Source organism: Ovis aries, chromosome 3, assembly GCF_016772045.2.
Source record: "Ovis aries strain OAR_USU_Benz2616 breed Rambouillet chromosome 3, ARS-UI_Ramb_v3.0, whole genome shotgun sequence".
Taxonomy (NCBI): Eukaryota; Metazoa; Chordata; class Mammalia; order Artiodactyla; family Bovidae; genus Ovis; species Ovis aries.
This window is the reverse complement of record NC_056056.1, coordinates 105,918,265-105,936,313: the sequence shown is the minus strand read 5'-3', so window position 1 is coordinate 105,936,313 and position 18,049 is coordinate 105,918,265. Positions and strand designations below refer to the sequence as shown.

At 45.7% G+C, this 18,049-nt stretch overlaps 1 protein-coding gene across 12 annotated transcripts in view; it reads left to right on the top strand.

Moving 5' to 3' along the window:
• The window catches only part of ANAPC1 (anaphase promoting complex subunit 1), a 95,040-nt gene extending 80,828 nt beyond the window's left edge, over nt 1–14,212 (top strand). For all 12 annotated transcript variants that reach the window (XM_060412431.1, XM_060412429.1, XM_060412426.1 and 9 more), the window contains 3 exons: nt 1,455–1,653; nt 8,206–8,340; nt 13,839–14,212. In XM_060412431.1, coding sequence (XP_060268414.1) covers nt 1,455–1,653; nt 8,206–8,340; nt 13,839–13,954 — 450 coding nt within the window. In that variant the 3' untranslated portion in view covers nt 13,955–14,212. The remainder of the gene's footprint in view (nt 1–1,454; nt 1,654–8,205; nt 8,341–13,838) is intronic.
• Nucleotides 14,213–18,049: the final 3,837 nt, after the last annotated feature.

Sequence of the window (18,049 nt, the reverse complement as noted above, 5' to 3'; positions counted from 1 at the left end):
CCTGGCGGCGGCAGTCATGCGCAGTTACACCTGGCGATTGAGCTCAGAAGTCACAGTGTCAGCATGTGGGGGTTTAGGGAGCTGGAGTTCATTTTTAAAATTCTTTTGTGTTATTGTTGCTTTAAATTAAAAGTCTAAAAGGGGTAATGCAGAAGATAATGCTCAACAGCTTTCCTAAAGGATTGAACTTATTTATTTTCTTAGGTTATTAGTAATTGTTGTTTTAATTAAGTCCTGTCTGTCTCTTTTGTGACCTCATGGATTGTAGCCTGCTAGGCTCCTCTGTCCATGAGATTTCCCAGGCAAGAATACTGGAGTGGGGTGCCATTCTTTCTCCAGGGGATCTTCCTGACCCAGGGGTTGAAATCCCATCTCCTGCATTGGCAAGCAGATTCTTTACCACTGAGCCACCTGGGAAGTCCTATTTAGTAATACATATTGCTTTTTAATATTGTCATATCATTGAGACTCAGATTTGCCATTAAATTAAGGCAATAGCTTTCTGACTTGGCTAAAATTTATCTGGGAAATCTTGACAGTACAGATCTTCAAGTCCCCTTGTACAGTTACTGAATCAGAATTTCTGAGATTTAAGTCCAGGATCTATAGTTTTAAACAGCTCAAGTGACTATGATATAATGAGTTCACAAATAAGAATTTGGGACTCAATGTCAAAGGAAGTAATTTCTAATGGAAAAAAGAATCTCTACTGAAGAACTGAGTGGGAAAATGCAGGAAATAATTCCCCAAAACCTGTTTTGCAAACAGTCTTAATTAAAAAGGCCAATTCCAGAATAACCAAGTGGGCCTAGAGTGCCCTTATTGTCGGGCATCCACCTTTTTTGGTTGGTAAGTACATGATGTCCACACCAGTACTGCTTCTCACGGTGTGTCTGTGTACAGCAATCAAGTCATGAGTGGTGTTTTTCAGTTGATGGTTGAGAGTGTGTTCTTTTCTTACACTCTGAACTTTTACCTCTTTGCAGTCACAGGCAGGTACCTATAGTGGAACATCCCTCTGGTTGCAGCCATGGTGACTTTTGCAAATGGGTCCCAAGAACAGTCTTGTTGATAATACAGGTTTTGCCTCCTGACCCCTGGGATCCCTGGCCTGATTGCGGACGTATCATTGTACCAACTTAGGTTTCCCAGAGGGGACCAGCTGTAGACCTATTGGGTCTTCATTTCTCAGAGCTGTTGAGCCAAGAATAAGCTTCGTTTGCCTTCACCATTTTTTATCTGAAGGCTGTTCATGTTCATTTTAAACAGAATGACCGTGTACCTAAACCCACTAAAGGGCTTCTCTGTGGGGCAGGCTGCATCAAACAGAGTGAGCCTCCCCGCTGCCCTTCCTTGATCTCATGACCATATTAAAAAAATACTCCAGTGTACAACTCCAAGGAAGTGATGGACCTTCACTCTTTCAAGTGGATTTCTGTTCTTCTCTCTGCAAGGCTGTAAGAAGACTGGGAAGAAGAGAAATGTCTGAGACATCTGACCTCTGGCAGATAAAGTTGGTGCTGGAGTTTTTCAGCTCCAGAAGCCATCAGGAACGGCTGCAGAACCAGCCTAAGCGAGGGCTCTTTATGAACTCGGAATTCCTCCCTGTTGTCAAATGCACTATTGACAACACTCTGGACCAGTGGCTGCAAGGTGAGAACAGCGTTGCACCCCTTGTCCTTCGAGCTGCACTGGATCTCAGGGGTTTCTGTTTTAACCTGTTTTCCTTGGTAAGCAGGTTAAGTCCTAGTACAATCCCAAATGGCTGTAGATGTCATGTTCCCAGTTAGGTGAATTACGCTCTGATTATCTGCTCTAACATTTTTTGCAGATAGAAAGTGAGATTTATTTACTCATTTATTTACTTGGGCCACGCTGTGTGACATGTAGGATTTTTAGTTCCCCAGCCAGGGATCCAGCCTGCGCCCCCAGCATTAGGAGTTCTGAGTCTTTTGTTTTGGTTGCACTGGGTCTTTGTTGCTGTGCTCGGCTTTCTCTAGTTGCAGAGCCTGAGGGCTTCTCTTTGTTGCGGTGCTCAGGCTTCTCACTGGGGTGGCTTCTCTTGTGGAGCATGGGCTCTAGGAATACAGGCTTCAGTAGGGCTTAGCAGCTGTGACTCGAGGGCCCTGGCGCACAGGCTTGGAAGTCGTAGGGGACAAGCTTAGGTGCTCCACAGCATGTGGGATCTACCCGGACCAGGGATCGAACCCATACCCCCTGTGCTGGCAGGTGGATTCTTATCCACAGAGCCACCAGGGAAGTCCAGGAGCTTGAAGCCTTAAGCCCTGGACCACCAGGGAAGTCCTGACTTCTTTACCAGGTGTATTTAACTCTGCTCTATAATCATGGAGAGAATGTATAATGTAGCATTTTAAATACCACTTGAAGCTTAGAAACTTGTTTCATCTTTTCCAGCTCAGATCGTGTTTCTTTCCAGTGCCCCTCTTGTTTCACCTTTTCCAGCTCAGATCGTGTTTCTTTCCAGTGCCCCTCTCTCCTGTTTCTTAGGGGTGTGGTGTGTCCCCTGCCTGACCCGTTTTTCTGCCTGCATCCTGTGCACACTGAAGACTTGATGTGAGTTTAGAGTGAATGCTTGTTTCACCAGGTCCATGAGTCAGTCGCTGAGGACCTGGGACTTCTCAGTAGCAGCTCTGCCTTGTGATTGCAGAGAGAGTGTGAAGTTACTCCTGACAGTGTAGAAGTGATTATGGAGGCAAGTGATGGGGCCTTTTGATGTGTGAAAAGCTGTCTAATACGTGATACATGCCTGAAATCCATTTTTAGTACTTAACTCCTTGATCTTTTTATTCTTTTCAGTTTTGATGCTTCCAAAACATATTGGACAGCAACTTGCTTTGAGTAAATGCTGACCCTCATAATATCAGTAGTAACAGCTTTTGATTCTATAACATTGTTAGAAAGTGGTAGAACCTAGGGATTTGACTGTAATTATGTTTGAAGCTGTCTACCTGTTCACTGCACCTGGTTGGGGCTCCTTGGCCTGCCCCGCCCCCAGCCCTGAGGTGACTTGTTTCTTCAAGGTCCCAGCTGCTCTTGCTTTTTCTCTATTTTATTTAGATAGGAAATGGAAATGAGGGGGAGGGGGAAGAAGGTTAGCTTGAGCCTGTCTTCGCCCAGCTGTAGAGTCAGGGTAGGTTCTATCCAGTTACTGGAGGGTCAAGGTCAAACGGGTGCACGGGAGTAGGGAAAAGGACATGCATGAGAGCGGGAGCGAGCCCCAGGGCGCCAGCCCAGAGGAGGGGAAAGGGGGAGTGATTTTTGACAAACACCAAAGGACCCCCTCACTCCCCATTTCCCATCTGTCCCCATCTCTCCTCCTGAATTAACACACAAGCTGTAAAGTTTCTGGAAAAATTTAATTGTAAGCCAGATTGTGAACAATATATATGCTGCCGCTTGCTGCTGCTTAATCGCTTCAGTCATGTGCGACTCTGCAGCCCTATGGACTGTACTATGCCAGGCTCCTCTGTGCATGGAATTCTCCAGGCAAGAATACTGGAGTGAGTCGCCATTTTCTCTTCCTGACCCAGGGATCGAATCTGGGTCTCCTGCATTGCAGGCAGATTCTTTACCACTGAGCCACCAAGGAAGCCTGAGGGATATGTATATGGAAAACAGCAATTTCAAAGTCCTGTGTTTAACACCTGCGTCTGCTCTGTGATTTCCTCTTGAGATTTGAAAGGTCGTAAAGTTTCAGAATTTCTAAAAATATGATAATCATTTTGTTCTCATGTTTGGGAAAAAATACCTGTTATTTTATAGATGTTGCTGTTCTGGTTTTATTCAGTTTTGTGTTTGTTCACCCATAACGGGCCCTTGCTGTTGATAAGAAATTAGTCCCCAGACCTTCACAGATTCTCTGACACGCACGTGTCCTATAACGTAGTGAGGCTCCGGCGGTGACTAGAGCGCTCTCTAAAACAGCCCTGACTTGCTTTCTCCTCCCTCCTTGTTAGAACGACTGGTGGTTTACAGTGTTGTTCTAAGCCTTCACCAGATTTGTCTTGCCACTCTGATTGCCAGCAATGTGTATTTCTTTATTTTTTTTTTATTGAAAAAGGACCGTCACTTAAAAAAACTCTTTGGCATGTGGTCTCCTGTCACGGATACCGGCAGCTTCGGGGTGGAGGAGAGAAAAATAAGTGAAGGTGCAGGGGCTGTGCGGCAGCGCTGGGAAATGTCAGTTGTGTTTGTGTCTCAGTGAAATCACAGGTGACATGGACGTTTAAGCTCGTTCACTAGTAACCCAAACTAGTGCCGCGGATTGATCATATTTTGTTGATGTTTTGTGATTTATCTCAATTAGATTTTAATCTTGAGCAAAGAAAATTGGGTTTAAAGTTTAAGAACTTAAAATTTTTATTTACTTTTACATTTTATTATGGAAAAATTTAAAGCATAACGCAAAGTAAACATAATAGTATCATAAACCCCATCAGGCAGCTTCAGCAGTGTCCACATTCTGCCATTCTCTGTAACTACCCGTTGGCCTGCTGTTAGTTTCCAAATTGTGCCATTTTACGTTCCTGCCAGCAGTGGGAGGCTTTGCGGATTTTGGCATTATCAGTCTAGTTTTAGACAGTCTGCTGAATATGTAGTGGTGTCTGATGGTAGTTTTAATTTGCATGTCTTTGATGACTCATCATGCTAATTATTTTTGTATGTGTTTATTTGTTACTCATACATCCTTTGCAAAATATCTTTTCAAACCTTTATTGTTGCTATTATCTAGCACTAAGCCATGTCAGACTCTCGTGAAACCCCATGGACTGTATGTAGCCTGGCAGCCTCCTCTGTCCATGGGGTTCTCCAGGCAAGAATGCTGGAGTGGGCTGCCATTTCCTTCTCCAGGGATCTTTCTGACTCAGGGCTCAGACCTGCATCTCCCGCACTGGCAAGTGGATTCTTTGCTGCTGAAGTGAAGTGAAGTCGCTCAGTCGTGTCCGACTCTTTACGACCCCATTGACTGTAGCCTACCAGGCTCCTCTGTCCAGGGGATTTTCCAGGCAAGAATACTGGAATCGGTTGCCATTTCCTTCTCCAGGAGATCTTCCTGACCCAGGGATTGAACTCAGGTCTTGAACCCAGGTCTCCTGCATTGTAGGCAGACGCTTTACTGTCTGAGCCACCAGAGATACTGCTGAGCCACCAGGGAAACTTTGAACTTTGAAACCTTTACCCATGTTTAAAATTGGCTGTCTTCTGATTATTGAGTTGTAGGAGTTTTTATGTATTCTGGCTGAAAGTTCTTTGTCAAATATGTTTTGCTGTTATGTTCTCCTACTTTATGCCTGGCCTATTTTTTCCAGAGTGTTTTTTGATAAACAGTTTTAAATTTTGATGAAGGCAAATTTATCAGTTTGTTTTAGGGTTATTATTTTTTGGGTGTTAAGAAATCTTTCCTACTCTAGGTCATGAAGTTTTTTTTTTTTTTTAAGTTTAATATTAAAAGCTCTATAGTTTGATTTTTTGTATTTAGATCTATGATTTGTCTCAAACTGATTTTTTTTACATGGTGTGAGATAGGAGTTGTCCTTTTTTTTTTCTTTAACTTTAAATATGAATATCTAGTTGTTTCAGGACCATTTGTGCAAATGACTTTTTTTCTCATTGAATTGCTTTGGGGCCTTTGTTGAAAATCAGTGGACTATGTAAGTGTGAGTCTGTTTCTGGACTCAGTTCTGTACCATTGATCTGTTTGCCTTTTTGCCAGACACCCTCTCAATTACTGTAGGTTTAGAGTAAATTTTGAAATTTTGTAGTGTAAATCTTCCTGCTAAAGCAGCATTGAGAAGGAAATTCATAGCGCCAAATGCTTACATTGAGAAAGTCTCAAATCAGTAATCTGAGTTCTTACTTCAATAAATTCGAAAAAGAAAAGCAAAATAAACCCAAAGCAAGCATTTAAGAGCAGGAATCAATGAAATTGAAAACAGGAAAACAATAGAGAAAATCAGCGAAACAGAAAGGCAGTGGACGGGAGAAAGTCCTTGACATGGGGCTGAGTGGCTGTGTTCTCTCTTGCCTCTCCTGAGAAGCTGCCAAAGCAGGGCCTCTCTCGCTCCTGTATCAGGCCCAGAGGTCCCCACCTCCCACCAGATTGACATCCTCCTGTTAGGGCCAGTGGGTTTCTGGTAGTGTTCCTGGCACTCCATCTCCTTCTTAAGGAAAGTGATCTCTCTTGACTTTTGTGACAGCTCGCTCTCCCACTTCCCAGTTGTTAAAAGACAAACAGAAAGCCTCTGACCATTCTTTCTGTTTCGTCCGTTTGACGGTCTCTCCTTCCTTGCCTTTCTGGGAGTCACTGTTGCCCCCTCCTCCCTCTGCGTCCCTTCTTTTCTGTGGTAGCCAATCCATTGCCTCAGCCTTTTCATTCCTAACTCTGACACATGTCGTGAATCTGTCCACATTTTGCCGCTTCTGTCCTAGAACAGTGGTGTGTTCGTGCCTGGACGAAGCCGGTTGAAGCCTCCTGCACATCTTTCTGCTTTTCACGCTCATCTCCCTCTCGCCGTCTCTAGTCAGCCGACAGTGGTCTTCTGAAGAGTAAATGGGTCTAACTCTCCTGCTTAAAACCTTGCAAAGGCTGCTGATTCAGTTGTGGAAAAGATCTTCACCATTTGGCCACCAGGGCTTGTATGTCCAGCGAGGCCTCTGTCTCTCTCCACAGCGTCTTTTTTGTACCACCTGCTCCTCATAAACTCCACTCAGGCCCCCTGGTCCCTTCCACTTCCCCGAAAGCACAGAGCTCTTTCTCACCACAGGACTGGTGAAGGAGCTGCTTCCCATCCCGAGAACCTTTTCCTCTCTTTCTCTGCCTGCCCTGCTCATGCTCATTCTCACAGCCTCCATGTAAATATACTCCTTCCTCCCAGGCCTTCTGTGACCACACTGCCTCAGGCACCTTTCCTGCCATTTTTACTTCTTTCTCTCTCTTAACCTTTTTGTCTGTATCAGAATTTCTTTATCTGCAGGTAGCAGCAGGCCTGACTCAGCTTGGCTCAAAAAGTGTTGTTTAGTCACTGAGTCGTATCCGACTCTTCGGAACCCTATGGACTATAGCCCACCAGGCTCCTCTATCCATGGGAGTTCTCAGGCAAAAATACTAGAGTGGGTTGCCGTTTCCTTCTGCAGGGGATCTTCCTGACCCAGGGATTGAACCCACGTTTCCTGCATTGGCAGGTGGGTTCTTTACCGCTGAGCCAGCAGAGGAGCCCAGCTCAGACAGTAGGACACGTACAAACTTACGTTACTGGAAGTCGACAGTGACTGTAGGCTGAAGGGACGTCTTGCTGCAGTGCTTCAGCTCCGTCTCTCTGAGGTTCCATCAGTTCCACTCTGTGCCGTGACTTTATCCTCAGAGTACTTTTCCCTGATGGCAGAACAGTAACAGTTCTTTGCCACAAGCTGTGCATTTTGCTTAGAGGAAGAACAGAGTTGCTTCTAGGAGCTTTGCCATAAGAATGAAGAAATTTGTTTCCTGCAAGCCTCTAGCAGACACGTTATCAGGCATCTCCTTGTGTCTCTGAACTGAAGCTCATGCATGTTCCTTAACTGTTTCTGAGGGCAGAGTGTGTCACTCTCCCTGAATGTCTGTCTGCCTGTCCCTGAACTGGTCACTGTGTTGGGGGAGTGGCACTGCCTGGATAACCCCAGACCCGTGGTTCTCACAGCGTGGGTTCTGGAACAGCAGCAGCAGAATCGCTTGGGAGCTTGCTGGAAACAGTTTCCCTGGCCCGATCCAGGAAATTGTTGGGGTCCACACATCTGTGTTTTAATCAGTCCTCTGGGTGATTCTGATGCCTGTTAAAGTTTGAGAACCCCTGACCAAGACGAATCAGGATCCAGTCCCCTCACTTGTGAGCGAGGAGGGAAAGGTGGCAGAGGGGTGTCCGGGAAGACGACCGTGGTGACCGCTGCACCTGGATGGCACTCATCCTGATTTGTGGCTAGCACCTGTTTGATGTTAGGTCTATTCTATCTCCATCCCCCACAACACTCTAAACTCTGCAGTGATGGGCACTCTGGCTGGTTTACCGCAGGAACGTTAATGCCCAGCACAGGAACTGATACATGGTAGGTGCTCAGTGCGTCCTGGATGAGAAAATAATCAAAAGAATTCGTTCCTTGTGCCTCTCAGTTGTGTAATCAGCTGGCTCTGTCCCGCGTGTGTCTCCCTCACAGCTGGAGGTGACAGGTGTGTGCACGCCTACCTCAGCGGGCAGCCCTGCGAGGAGTCGCAGCTGAGCATGCTGGCCTGCTTCCTGGTCTACCACTCAGTGCCAGCCCCACAGCACCTGCCGTCCATAGGCCTGGAAGGTAACTGCCGCTGGGTCCTCTTTTCACACCTGCATTACCCACCGATGGGTTTCGTTTCTTGGTAGGAGGAACTTGTACTGCATTATTTTCTCAGATTTTTGGCTTCATTCATGTTTGGGTGTTATTGTTGACAGTTTTTTCCCAGAAAACAAAACCAAAAGACTCTAATAATGAAACTACCTGAGCTTTCCATATGCATAAACCTTTCTTTATTTTCTGAGTTTTCAGTTTATATTTTTAAAAAACACATAATATTAATTTCTAATATTATAAAACTTTGAAATGATAGCAGTCTAATTTTGTATGTATTTGAATATTTCCATAACAGATTTTGAAGTTTTAGCATCTGACTATTTTTCAGACTGTAGAATCAGATATAAAATCTGTCTATTTAATCATTTAAAGTGTAATGACATTATTGATTTCTGGCTGTCTTGAAAACCTCAGAAAAAAATGCACTATTTAGAGACCTCTAGTTGTGGCCACAGTGGAATTTCTTGTATTAGACAGACTCTCCCACACACAAAAAAGCTAATATAAAAGTGGACATCTTCATAAAGCTTAAAGGAATTGGTGGCAACCCTACTAGCTGGACTTGACTGAGGAAAAAGAATTCCTGAGAGAAGGGAAGCATTTGAGAAGCTCCATATTTACTCTGGCATTCTCCCAAAGGCACTTGTCAATTCATTAGAAGAAGTGGAGACCCAGAAAAAAGCAGCAGTGCTGCTGGGCAGAGGAGCTGGAGGTTGAATTAATCATTGCCCAGGCCTAGAACTTAAGGAGCAAAATCCCAGATAGGAGGGAACCATAGGAGTTCAAAAACTCAAAACCTGGGTGCTCTCTTCTCTTGAGGCGTTTATCAAACCTTAACGTGCACGCGCACAGGGTAAAACTTCAGGAAATCTAGCAGAAACCAGGATGCTAAAATACGAGCGGCGATTTCAGCAGCATTGTAGTGCCGAGGAAACGAAGGGCAGTGCTCGCAGTCCGCCACGGTGGAGGCTTTGGTAAGCTCCCAGACAGACCAGCCCTAAGACCAGTCTGGGACAGAGCTGATAGAAGAAAAATTAACCTTTATAGGAGGAAGAAAATACCTCTTGAACTTCTGTAATTTTTTAATTCACAGTATCAGTGCTGAATCAAAATGAAAAGACATGAGGAAAAAGGGTAATATAGAAACAGATTTGGATGTGATCCACATATTGGAATTTTCAGACTTAGATTACTCCAGTGTCTGGAGTTACTATGACTAATATTTCCAAGAAAATAGAGGAAAAGATGAAGAATTTCACCAGAAATTTGGAATCAGTAAGAAAGAGTTAAAGGGAATTCTAGAACTGAAAAATATAACTAAGATTAAGAGTTCGGTATGTAGAGGATTGCCTGGGAGCCTGGTTGCCCATGGCCCCAGTTCAGCCTCTGGTTGAGGAACAGATTCCAAAAGCCATGCCAGCAGGGCGGAAAAAAAAAAGAATTCATACGTAGATTAGTTAGCATATTAGACATAGCAGATAAATGAACTGGAAGACAGGTGTGTCGAAAGGAAACAGATTGAAGCACAGAGAGAAGAATGAGTATCAGATTCAGAAAAGAGAGGGGGAGACGTTTGAAGTACAGTGAAGTCAGACATGCGTGTGATTAAGATCCCACAATGAGGAAAGAGAAAAAGAGAAGCAACATTTGAAGAGACAGAGGCTAAGAAGTTTGAGAAATGGATGATGGACTCCTATGCAAGATAAATGCAAGGAAAACCACACCTCATTGCAAAATAGTCAAAGCTACTAAACAGAGAAAAAAAATGTAAAGCATAGATTTCCTTTTTCATCCAGGATGGAGTAACAGAGATCTGATTTACTATACCACCTGAAACAAAAAAAACAAAAAGGGAGAAAATCCTAGACACTGCATATGAATCAGTGGCTTTTGTATCAGGCAGTGACAAAGAGTGACCCCTAAGAGATGAGAAACAATGAGATTAGCTCTGTGATTGCCCCAGCTAATCGCCTTGACAGTTTCCAGACTGGGAGGTTGGGGGGGCTTGGTGGGGGCAGGGGGTGGGACAGGGAGAGGAAGAACCCGGGAAGAACCTGAAAGACTCCGAGAGCTGAGGTGGTGAGGCTGAGAATGCAGGGAGCCCAGAGGAGCCAGAGTTTACATGAAGGAGTGCCGGGGGGGAGAGCAGCACACAGAGAACGCCAGGCCCCGCAGGCGGGCCTCCAGCAGCAGGCGTCCTTGCTGCTCAGCACGTCCATGTGAAGGAATCTCCCGAGGCTGAGGGGAGAACTGTCCAGACCCCTGTAGACGGGCCTCCAACAGCAGGGCGTCCTTGCTGCTCAGCACGTCCATGTGAAGGAATCTCCCGAGGCTCAGGGGAGAACTGTCCAGGCCCCTGCAGACGGGCCTCCAACAGCAGGGCGTCCTTGCTGCTCAGCACGTGCACGAGAAGGGATCTCCCGAGGCTGAGGGGAGAACTGTCCAGACCCCTGCAGATGGGCCCTCCAATATCAGGGCGTCCTTATTGCTCAGCATGTCCACGTGAAGGGATCTCCCGAGGCTGAGGGGAGAACTGTCCAGACCCCTGCAGGCGGGCCTCCAACAGCGGGCGTCCTTGCTGCTCAGCACGTCCATGTGAAGGAATCTCCCGAGGCTCAGGGGAGAACTGTCCAGACCCCTGCAGGCGGGCCTCCAACAGCGGGCGTCCTTGCTGCTCAGCACGTGCACGTGAAGGGGTCTCCCGAGGCTGAGGGGAGAACTGTCCAGGTGGACTAGAGGGCACATTCCCAGTTTATGCAGATTCAGAAACAGTGGGAACAGTGGCAGATTTTGTTTTCTTGGACTCCAAAAATCACTGCTGATGGTGACTACAGCCACAAAATTAGAAGATTCCTTGGAAGGAAAGCTATGACAAACCTAGACAGCGTATTAAAAAGCAGAGACATCACTTTGCTGACAGAGATGCATATAGTTAAGGCTATGGTTTTTCAGGCAGTCATGTATGGATGTGAGAGAGTTGGATCATAAAGTCAGCACTGAATTATTGATGCTTTTGAGTTGTGCTGGAGAAGACTCTTGAGAGTCCCTAGGATAACATGGAGATCAAGCCAGTCAATCCTAAAGGAAATCAACCCTGAATATTCATTGGAAGGACTGATCCTGAAGCTGAAGCTCCAGTACTTTTTCCACCTGATGAAAAGAGCCAACTCATTGGGAAAGATCCTGATGCTGGGAAAGACTGAGAGCTGGAGGACAAGGGGCTGACAGAGGGTGAGATGGTTGAATGGCATCACTGACTCAATGGACATAAAGTTTGAGCAAACTCGGAGATGCTGAAGGACAGGGAAACCTGGCCTGCTATAGTCCATGGAGTCTTGGGGGATCAGACATAATTTAGCAACTGAGCAACAACAGGATCAGTACCTGTTCCCACAACTTCACAATTCAAGGGGCCTTACTCAGGAACATCTTGTCTCAATAATGGGAAATATTTAGCCTTAAACTAAATAGAGTTCTAATCCCACCTAAAAAAATACTAAAAGCACAACACAAAAGGATTAAATCAAGTAATGTGACTACATTCAGGAACAAAGTTCAAGAATACAGAAATGTGAAAATACCCAGCAGCCAGGAAGGCAAAATTCACCGAAGTCTGGCATACGAAGGAGCAGGAGAGCAGCTTACAGTGAAAGAGGCGAGAGATCAGTGGGTGTTGCTTAGCAGGCAGGGACATCAAACCAGCTCTTATAACTCTGTTCCATACTTCAAAACACTAAGAGATACAGAAGATATGAAAAGAATCTAATGGAACTTTTAGAGATGAAAACTTTATTTCTGAGGAGAAAAATACACTGAATTGGATTGATGGCAGATTAGACGTTGCAGAATAGAATAATTGAGTTTGAAGACATAGCATTAGAAACTATGCAAAATGAAATGCAAAAGGAAGAAAGTTGTGAAACAGGAACAGAGCATTAAAATGGAGGAGGAAATTCTGGTACTTTAAGTACCCAGTTTACAAGAGGTTGAAGTCCCTGAAGAGAAAAATGGGGGAGAGGGACAGGAAAACACACTTGATGACATAACAGCTGGAGAGTTTCCAAGTTTGGTGAAAACTGTTTCAGGAAGTCCAACGAATCAAAGTCTGAGAAACATAAAGTTACGCTAAGGTATATAATAAATTGTCCAAAAAAAATCTTAAAAGCAGCCAGAGGAAAAGAGCATGTTACAGAGAAACAAAAATAAGAGTGCGTATTTTTCATAGGCAGCATGGCCAGTGATAAGTTAATGGAGTAACATCTGTAAAGAAATCAAAGGAAAAACACTACACCCAGCAAAAATATCTTAAAAAAAAAAAAAAAAGACCACAGAAGCTGAAAGAAATCATAACCAGCAGGCCCACACTGCTGGAAATGTCATAGTAAGTCCTGTAGACAGAAGGAAAAGAACACCGGATGGAAGTACGGACCTACAGAAAGGAAGAGCAGGAAATGGCCACTACATGGCTGTGTACGTAAGGTTTGTTCCTTTCAGACTGCTCTTTAGAAGACAGCTGACTCCTAAAAATGGTAACAGTGTACTACTACTGGTGTTTGTAGATTCTGAAAAGTGACATGTGTAAGCACAGCAGAAAGACTGGGTGGGGAGAAATGGAAGTGTAGCCGTGAGGCTCTTACTGCCTGTGAGCAGGTGTGATCTCATGTGAAGGTAAAGATAATACTGTAAATCCAAAAGCAGCCACTAAACATAAGAAAACGGAGCTAGTAGGCAACAGGGGAGCTCTGGTGGAGTCATGGAAAGCACTCAGTCCAAAAGGGGGAAAGGGGGGCAGAGGACAGAGCAAACAGAAGACAGATGGCAAGGGGAATGTTCAGGCTGGCCACAGTGATGGTCACACCAAGTCTGAATGGTCTGTTGGATTCCATAGTGTATCAGGACATTGGAGCTGTTTTCTTAGCTCTTATGCACTTGTTCCTGGTCTTTGGTTTTAACGAGGTCTTAGGAAATCTGTTGATGTTTATTTGCTAAGTCATATCTGACTCTTTGTGACCCTTGAACTGTAGCCCACCAGTCTCCTCTGTCCATGGGGATTTCCAAGCAAGAATGCTGGAACTTGCCATTTCCTTCTCCAGGAGATCTTCCTAATCCAGGGATTGAACCCACATCTCTTGCATTGGCAGGTGGATGCCTTACCTCTGAGCCACCAGGGAGGCGCTGGGCGTATTTATTAATTATATTTAAATAATATATGTATGTAGATAGTATTAATTGTTTCACAGGGTTATAAGTCAGTTTCAGAAGTACAGAATGGAATAAATTAAAGTTTTATATCAAGTCATCTCCTAGAGTGTATGAGGGAAATCCGAAGTAGTAGTGTCTTTTAGCAGTTGTTTTCAAAGAGAAGAATACCAACTTTAAACATGATTGTGTGTCTGAAGCTTCCTTGAAAGAGGCTGACTTTGTTGAGTGACGTGTGACCCTTCCCTTCCATTCCGTTTCTTCAGGGAGCACAAGCTTCGCAGAACTCCTCTTCAGATTTAAACAGCTGAAGATGCCAGTGCGGGCCTTGCTGAGATTGGCTCCTCTGCTCCTTGGAAACCCACAGCCAATGGTTATGTGATTATGGCTGGTGGTAAGCCTACCCTGAAGCGTGACTTCTGCACAAAAAATGTGACCAAATGACAAAGCTATAGAAACCCTTCTAAGTTTTATAATATAGCTGTGGGGAATGAGCTGCACAGACCTCAGTGTATTTTAAAATCCAGATGTTTCAAATATCCCAGAGACTCTGTTGCTGTCGGCATTAACGTGATAGGATATATAAAAATGAGTTGAAATTTTACTTTTGTAAATAAAATGTTTTGGTTTGTTTTCAAAACTCTTGATGGTTAAGATTTTTCAGAGTAGAGCAGTGGGCACTGGGGTGTATATTAGTTTTTGGAATCTTTCAGCTCTGGTGATTCAGGTGAAGTGGCTTTATGCTCAGGAATGCAGGTTTTTTGCAGGGGGCATTACGGAGATGTTCACTTTTTTTTAAAATCTATTTTTAATTGGAGGATAATTGCTTTACGACATCCTGTTGGCTTCTACCATACAACAGTGTGAATCACCATAAGGATACATACACCCCCTCCGTCTTGAACCTCCCTCCACCCTCGCTCCACCTCACCCCTCCACGTTGTCACTGAGCATTGTGTTGAGCTTCCTGTGTTGCACGGTAACTTCCCACTAGCTGTCTGTTTTACATATAGTAATGCATTTGTTTTTGAAAGGCTCTGTTATATAATTTTACTTTCTGCAGCAGCAAAGGGCTTTTATCATTTTCAAAGGTGTCACCACTTGCGAAGAGTTGACTCATTGGAAAAGACTGATGCTGGGAGGGATTTGGGGCAGGAGGAGAAGGGGACGACAGAGGATGAGATGGCTGGATGGCATCACCAACTCGATGGACATGAGTTTGGGTGAACTCTGGGAGTTGGTGATGGATAGGGAGGCCTGGCGTGCTGTGATTCTTGGGGTCGCAAAGAGTCGGACACGACCAGGCGACTGAACTGAACTGAACTGAAGAGTCACCATTGTCTAAAGTAAGCTTGTTCATCCTGTGACAGTGCCATAGTATGATGGATCATCTTAAACAAGAGGAGATTTATACCCTAGTAAAGAACTGCCCAGCACGAATCCTGCTCTGAATAGAGAAAATTCTCACTACAGAGACGTCTTCAGAAATTGTATTTTAAAATACAGTTCATTTCCACCCAGGATTTAGAGAATATACACCCACATCAAGTTTTTGGACTAGATGATGAGGAACGGTATTTGTATAAGATATCTCCAGCTTCAGGTTTCTGGACTAAGAAGAAGAAAACTTCCTGTTGTCTAGATTCTGAGATGCCCTCTGCCTCCTTAAATGGCCAGTGGGACCTTAAACTAATCAAAGCTGCAAGGTCTATCTTGTGATTTCACATATCCACATCCTGAATTGTGAGGTTCTACAGTTAATTTCAAAAGTGAAAATTAAAGCAAATAGAAATGTTTCCACTGAGATTTTGACAAAAACCCAAATGGTGTTTGCTCCTTGCATCCCAAAAGTGTGCATAGTGTTTCTATTCAGACCTTTCCTGTCTTAACCTCACGTGTGAATCAAGGGCAAAGTGGCTGAATGAGAGGGTGAAATGTGCTTCCTTCACATTTAAAAGTTTTTCTTCTAGTTAAAAAAAAGGTAGATTATGAAAATTCCATTTGAGCCAGGACCTAAAGAAGTCAGTACTGGGCAACTATTGGTGTCTTCACTCCGAGTTGTTTGTAACTTGTAAGCTTTTCCCTGATTGAAGAATGACTTGAGTTACTTACGAATTGTCGTGTAGAAGGTGAACGGTCATTAGAATGTTGTCAACAGAAGCAACAATCAGGCTTTATCAGGGATTCAGCAGGCTGGAAGGTTGCAGTCTGGAAACAGCGTTGTCTTTATATCCCAGGCCTCCTGAGGAGACAGAGGATATTCTGAACAGTTGACTCCTGAGTAAGCATGCTTGAATCATCGGAGAAGTCAGTGCCAGCTGTTCATGGGCTCCCTGAAAATCTTGAGAGTATAACTCACCGTCCAGGACATTTTAGTCTCCTCATAGCCGTGGAGGAGGAAGAGTTGGAGAAAAACGCTTCCGGTTCCAAGTGGGCCCAGAAGTGGCCCCGTCACTTCCTGCTGCTGCGTGTTGGTGGGAAATAAATTCCTCCACCTCATTCAGTGCTCTCTCACAAAGGGGAGATGCAGACTCTGGCGCGTCTTGGTGGCGTCTGTCATAATGTGGTTCCTCACTCGCTGCTAGTTCTGTCCGTCCATCTCCTCTGCTTACACAGGTGGAAATGTGTGGCATTGCCTCCATAGATGGATGTAATTAAAGAAACAGTACATTAATACTGTTTCCCTGATGGATGTAGACACCTGTGCTCCTACCTTGAATGCCTTTCAAAGCATTGAAGGCATGAACTTGGGGGCAGCTCTGAGGCATGTTTGCCAGGCCTGAGCAGGGACACCAGTGGTGGAAGCCTCAGAGCTTCTGAGTGCTGCCCGATCTTCCTTGAGTAAGGCCACGCTCTCACCCTTTGCCTGGGAACCAGCCGACTTCACAGCTTACTGAGAGGGGCATGTCCCAGTTTAGGGGCCCCCCTGACATCCTAAAGAGGTGAGAAGGGGGCGGGACTTGGATCTCTCAGCCTGGTGGTGGTGTCAGGCTGGTGAACCTGCTGGGCGGACGGAGCCCCTGGGTGTGGGAGCCCAGATGGGGGCTGGCAACGAGAGCCTTCTTCCCTCCGCAGGAGCGGAGAAGAAATTATTAGAGAAAGGGACGTGTTAGGACGACGCACGTGCCAAACCCATCCTGAGTGGGCCAGCCGGGAGACACCGTTGGGAGCTGGGTGAAACTGAAGGCCGTGGGCCAATCTGAGACCAAACCAGGAAGATTTTGTTACCTCCTTCATAAGGTTTGGGGGCCTCTTCTGGGTTCCCCATCCTCATCCTGACCAAATTTTGTGGGAGTAGCCTCCCTGTGTGATGATCTTTCCAGCCCAGCAGTGGGAGAGGGGACAATCTGGTCGCCCTGCGCCTGCTGTGTCTGCGGTTGTGAACCAGCAGTGGAAGGGAGCAGAGGCAAGGTGGGAAGAGAGCCTCCTAAGAGGGCTCTCCCAGGCTGGGAGGGGCGGCGTCAACACTGCCTGCACCATGCAGACACTGGCACTGGTTCCCACAGCTCCCAGGTGACTGTCGCTTCCTGCTTCCAAGACCAGGCTCCCCCTGCTCTGAAACAGGGGGGCTGCTTCTCAGTGCAGTCGCGAGCTTCAGAAACGTGGTCTTTGGTAAAAGCCTCTAAAACCACATCCGTGGCTTTGGCCCGTGGGTGAGGAAGCCCTGCCTGTTCGCCATCCTCTCGCTTTGCTGCGTCTTCTGTTGGTGTGCAGTGTGGTGCGCATGCAGAGTGGGGGCTGCTCAGAGGGCCGGCCCTGGAGGCTCCAGATGAGGGGAGCCCATCGGTCAGGCATCTACACCAGACGCTCCCTTGGGTGACCCCTGGTCCTGCCTCTGTTCCACAGCTGAGACCTGAGGGTCAGAGCAGGACATGGCCGGCCCGAGGCCACACGACCCCCAGTCGCTGCCCGGGCAATCCTGGGCACCCAGGCCATGCTGTTCATGCAGGGAGCTTGGTCCACGGCTGCCCCTCTTCCTGGTCCAGTGGACACTCGGGAGGAGGCTGGTGAAGTGTGAGTTACTTGGCTGTTGCACCAGGCAGAGTTTATGAACACCTTAAAAAGCAGACAGGTGACTCTTGCTTTCTCTGCACATCTTTGGAAAATCAAAGGTCTTTGTGTGTATTTTCTTGGAATTACATTTATTGAATTAGTCTGTGTGCTGCTTTCTTAGTCATACAACAACCATCTTAAACTGCTTCTCTTTTAGCCAGAAATATTTCTTCCGTGGTGCATTAGAACGTGAAATAGGAAGTTTAGGAAAAGAACTTTATACTAAGTTCGGTAAACACTGAAAATCTGTGAATGAGCACATGGCTTCCAGTGCTTCCCTCCAGGGCTCAGTCAGGTGTGGTCTGCCTCCTCGTCGCTGTAGTCAGTGGTGCCATCTCGATTCCTAAGGGTAGGTGCCGAGCTCTGTGGACCGTGTGCACTCAGAACCCAGACCTGCTGGGGTCCTGGCCTGGCAAGTCGTATT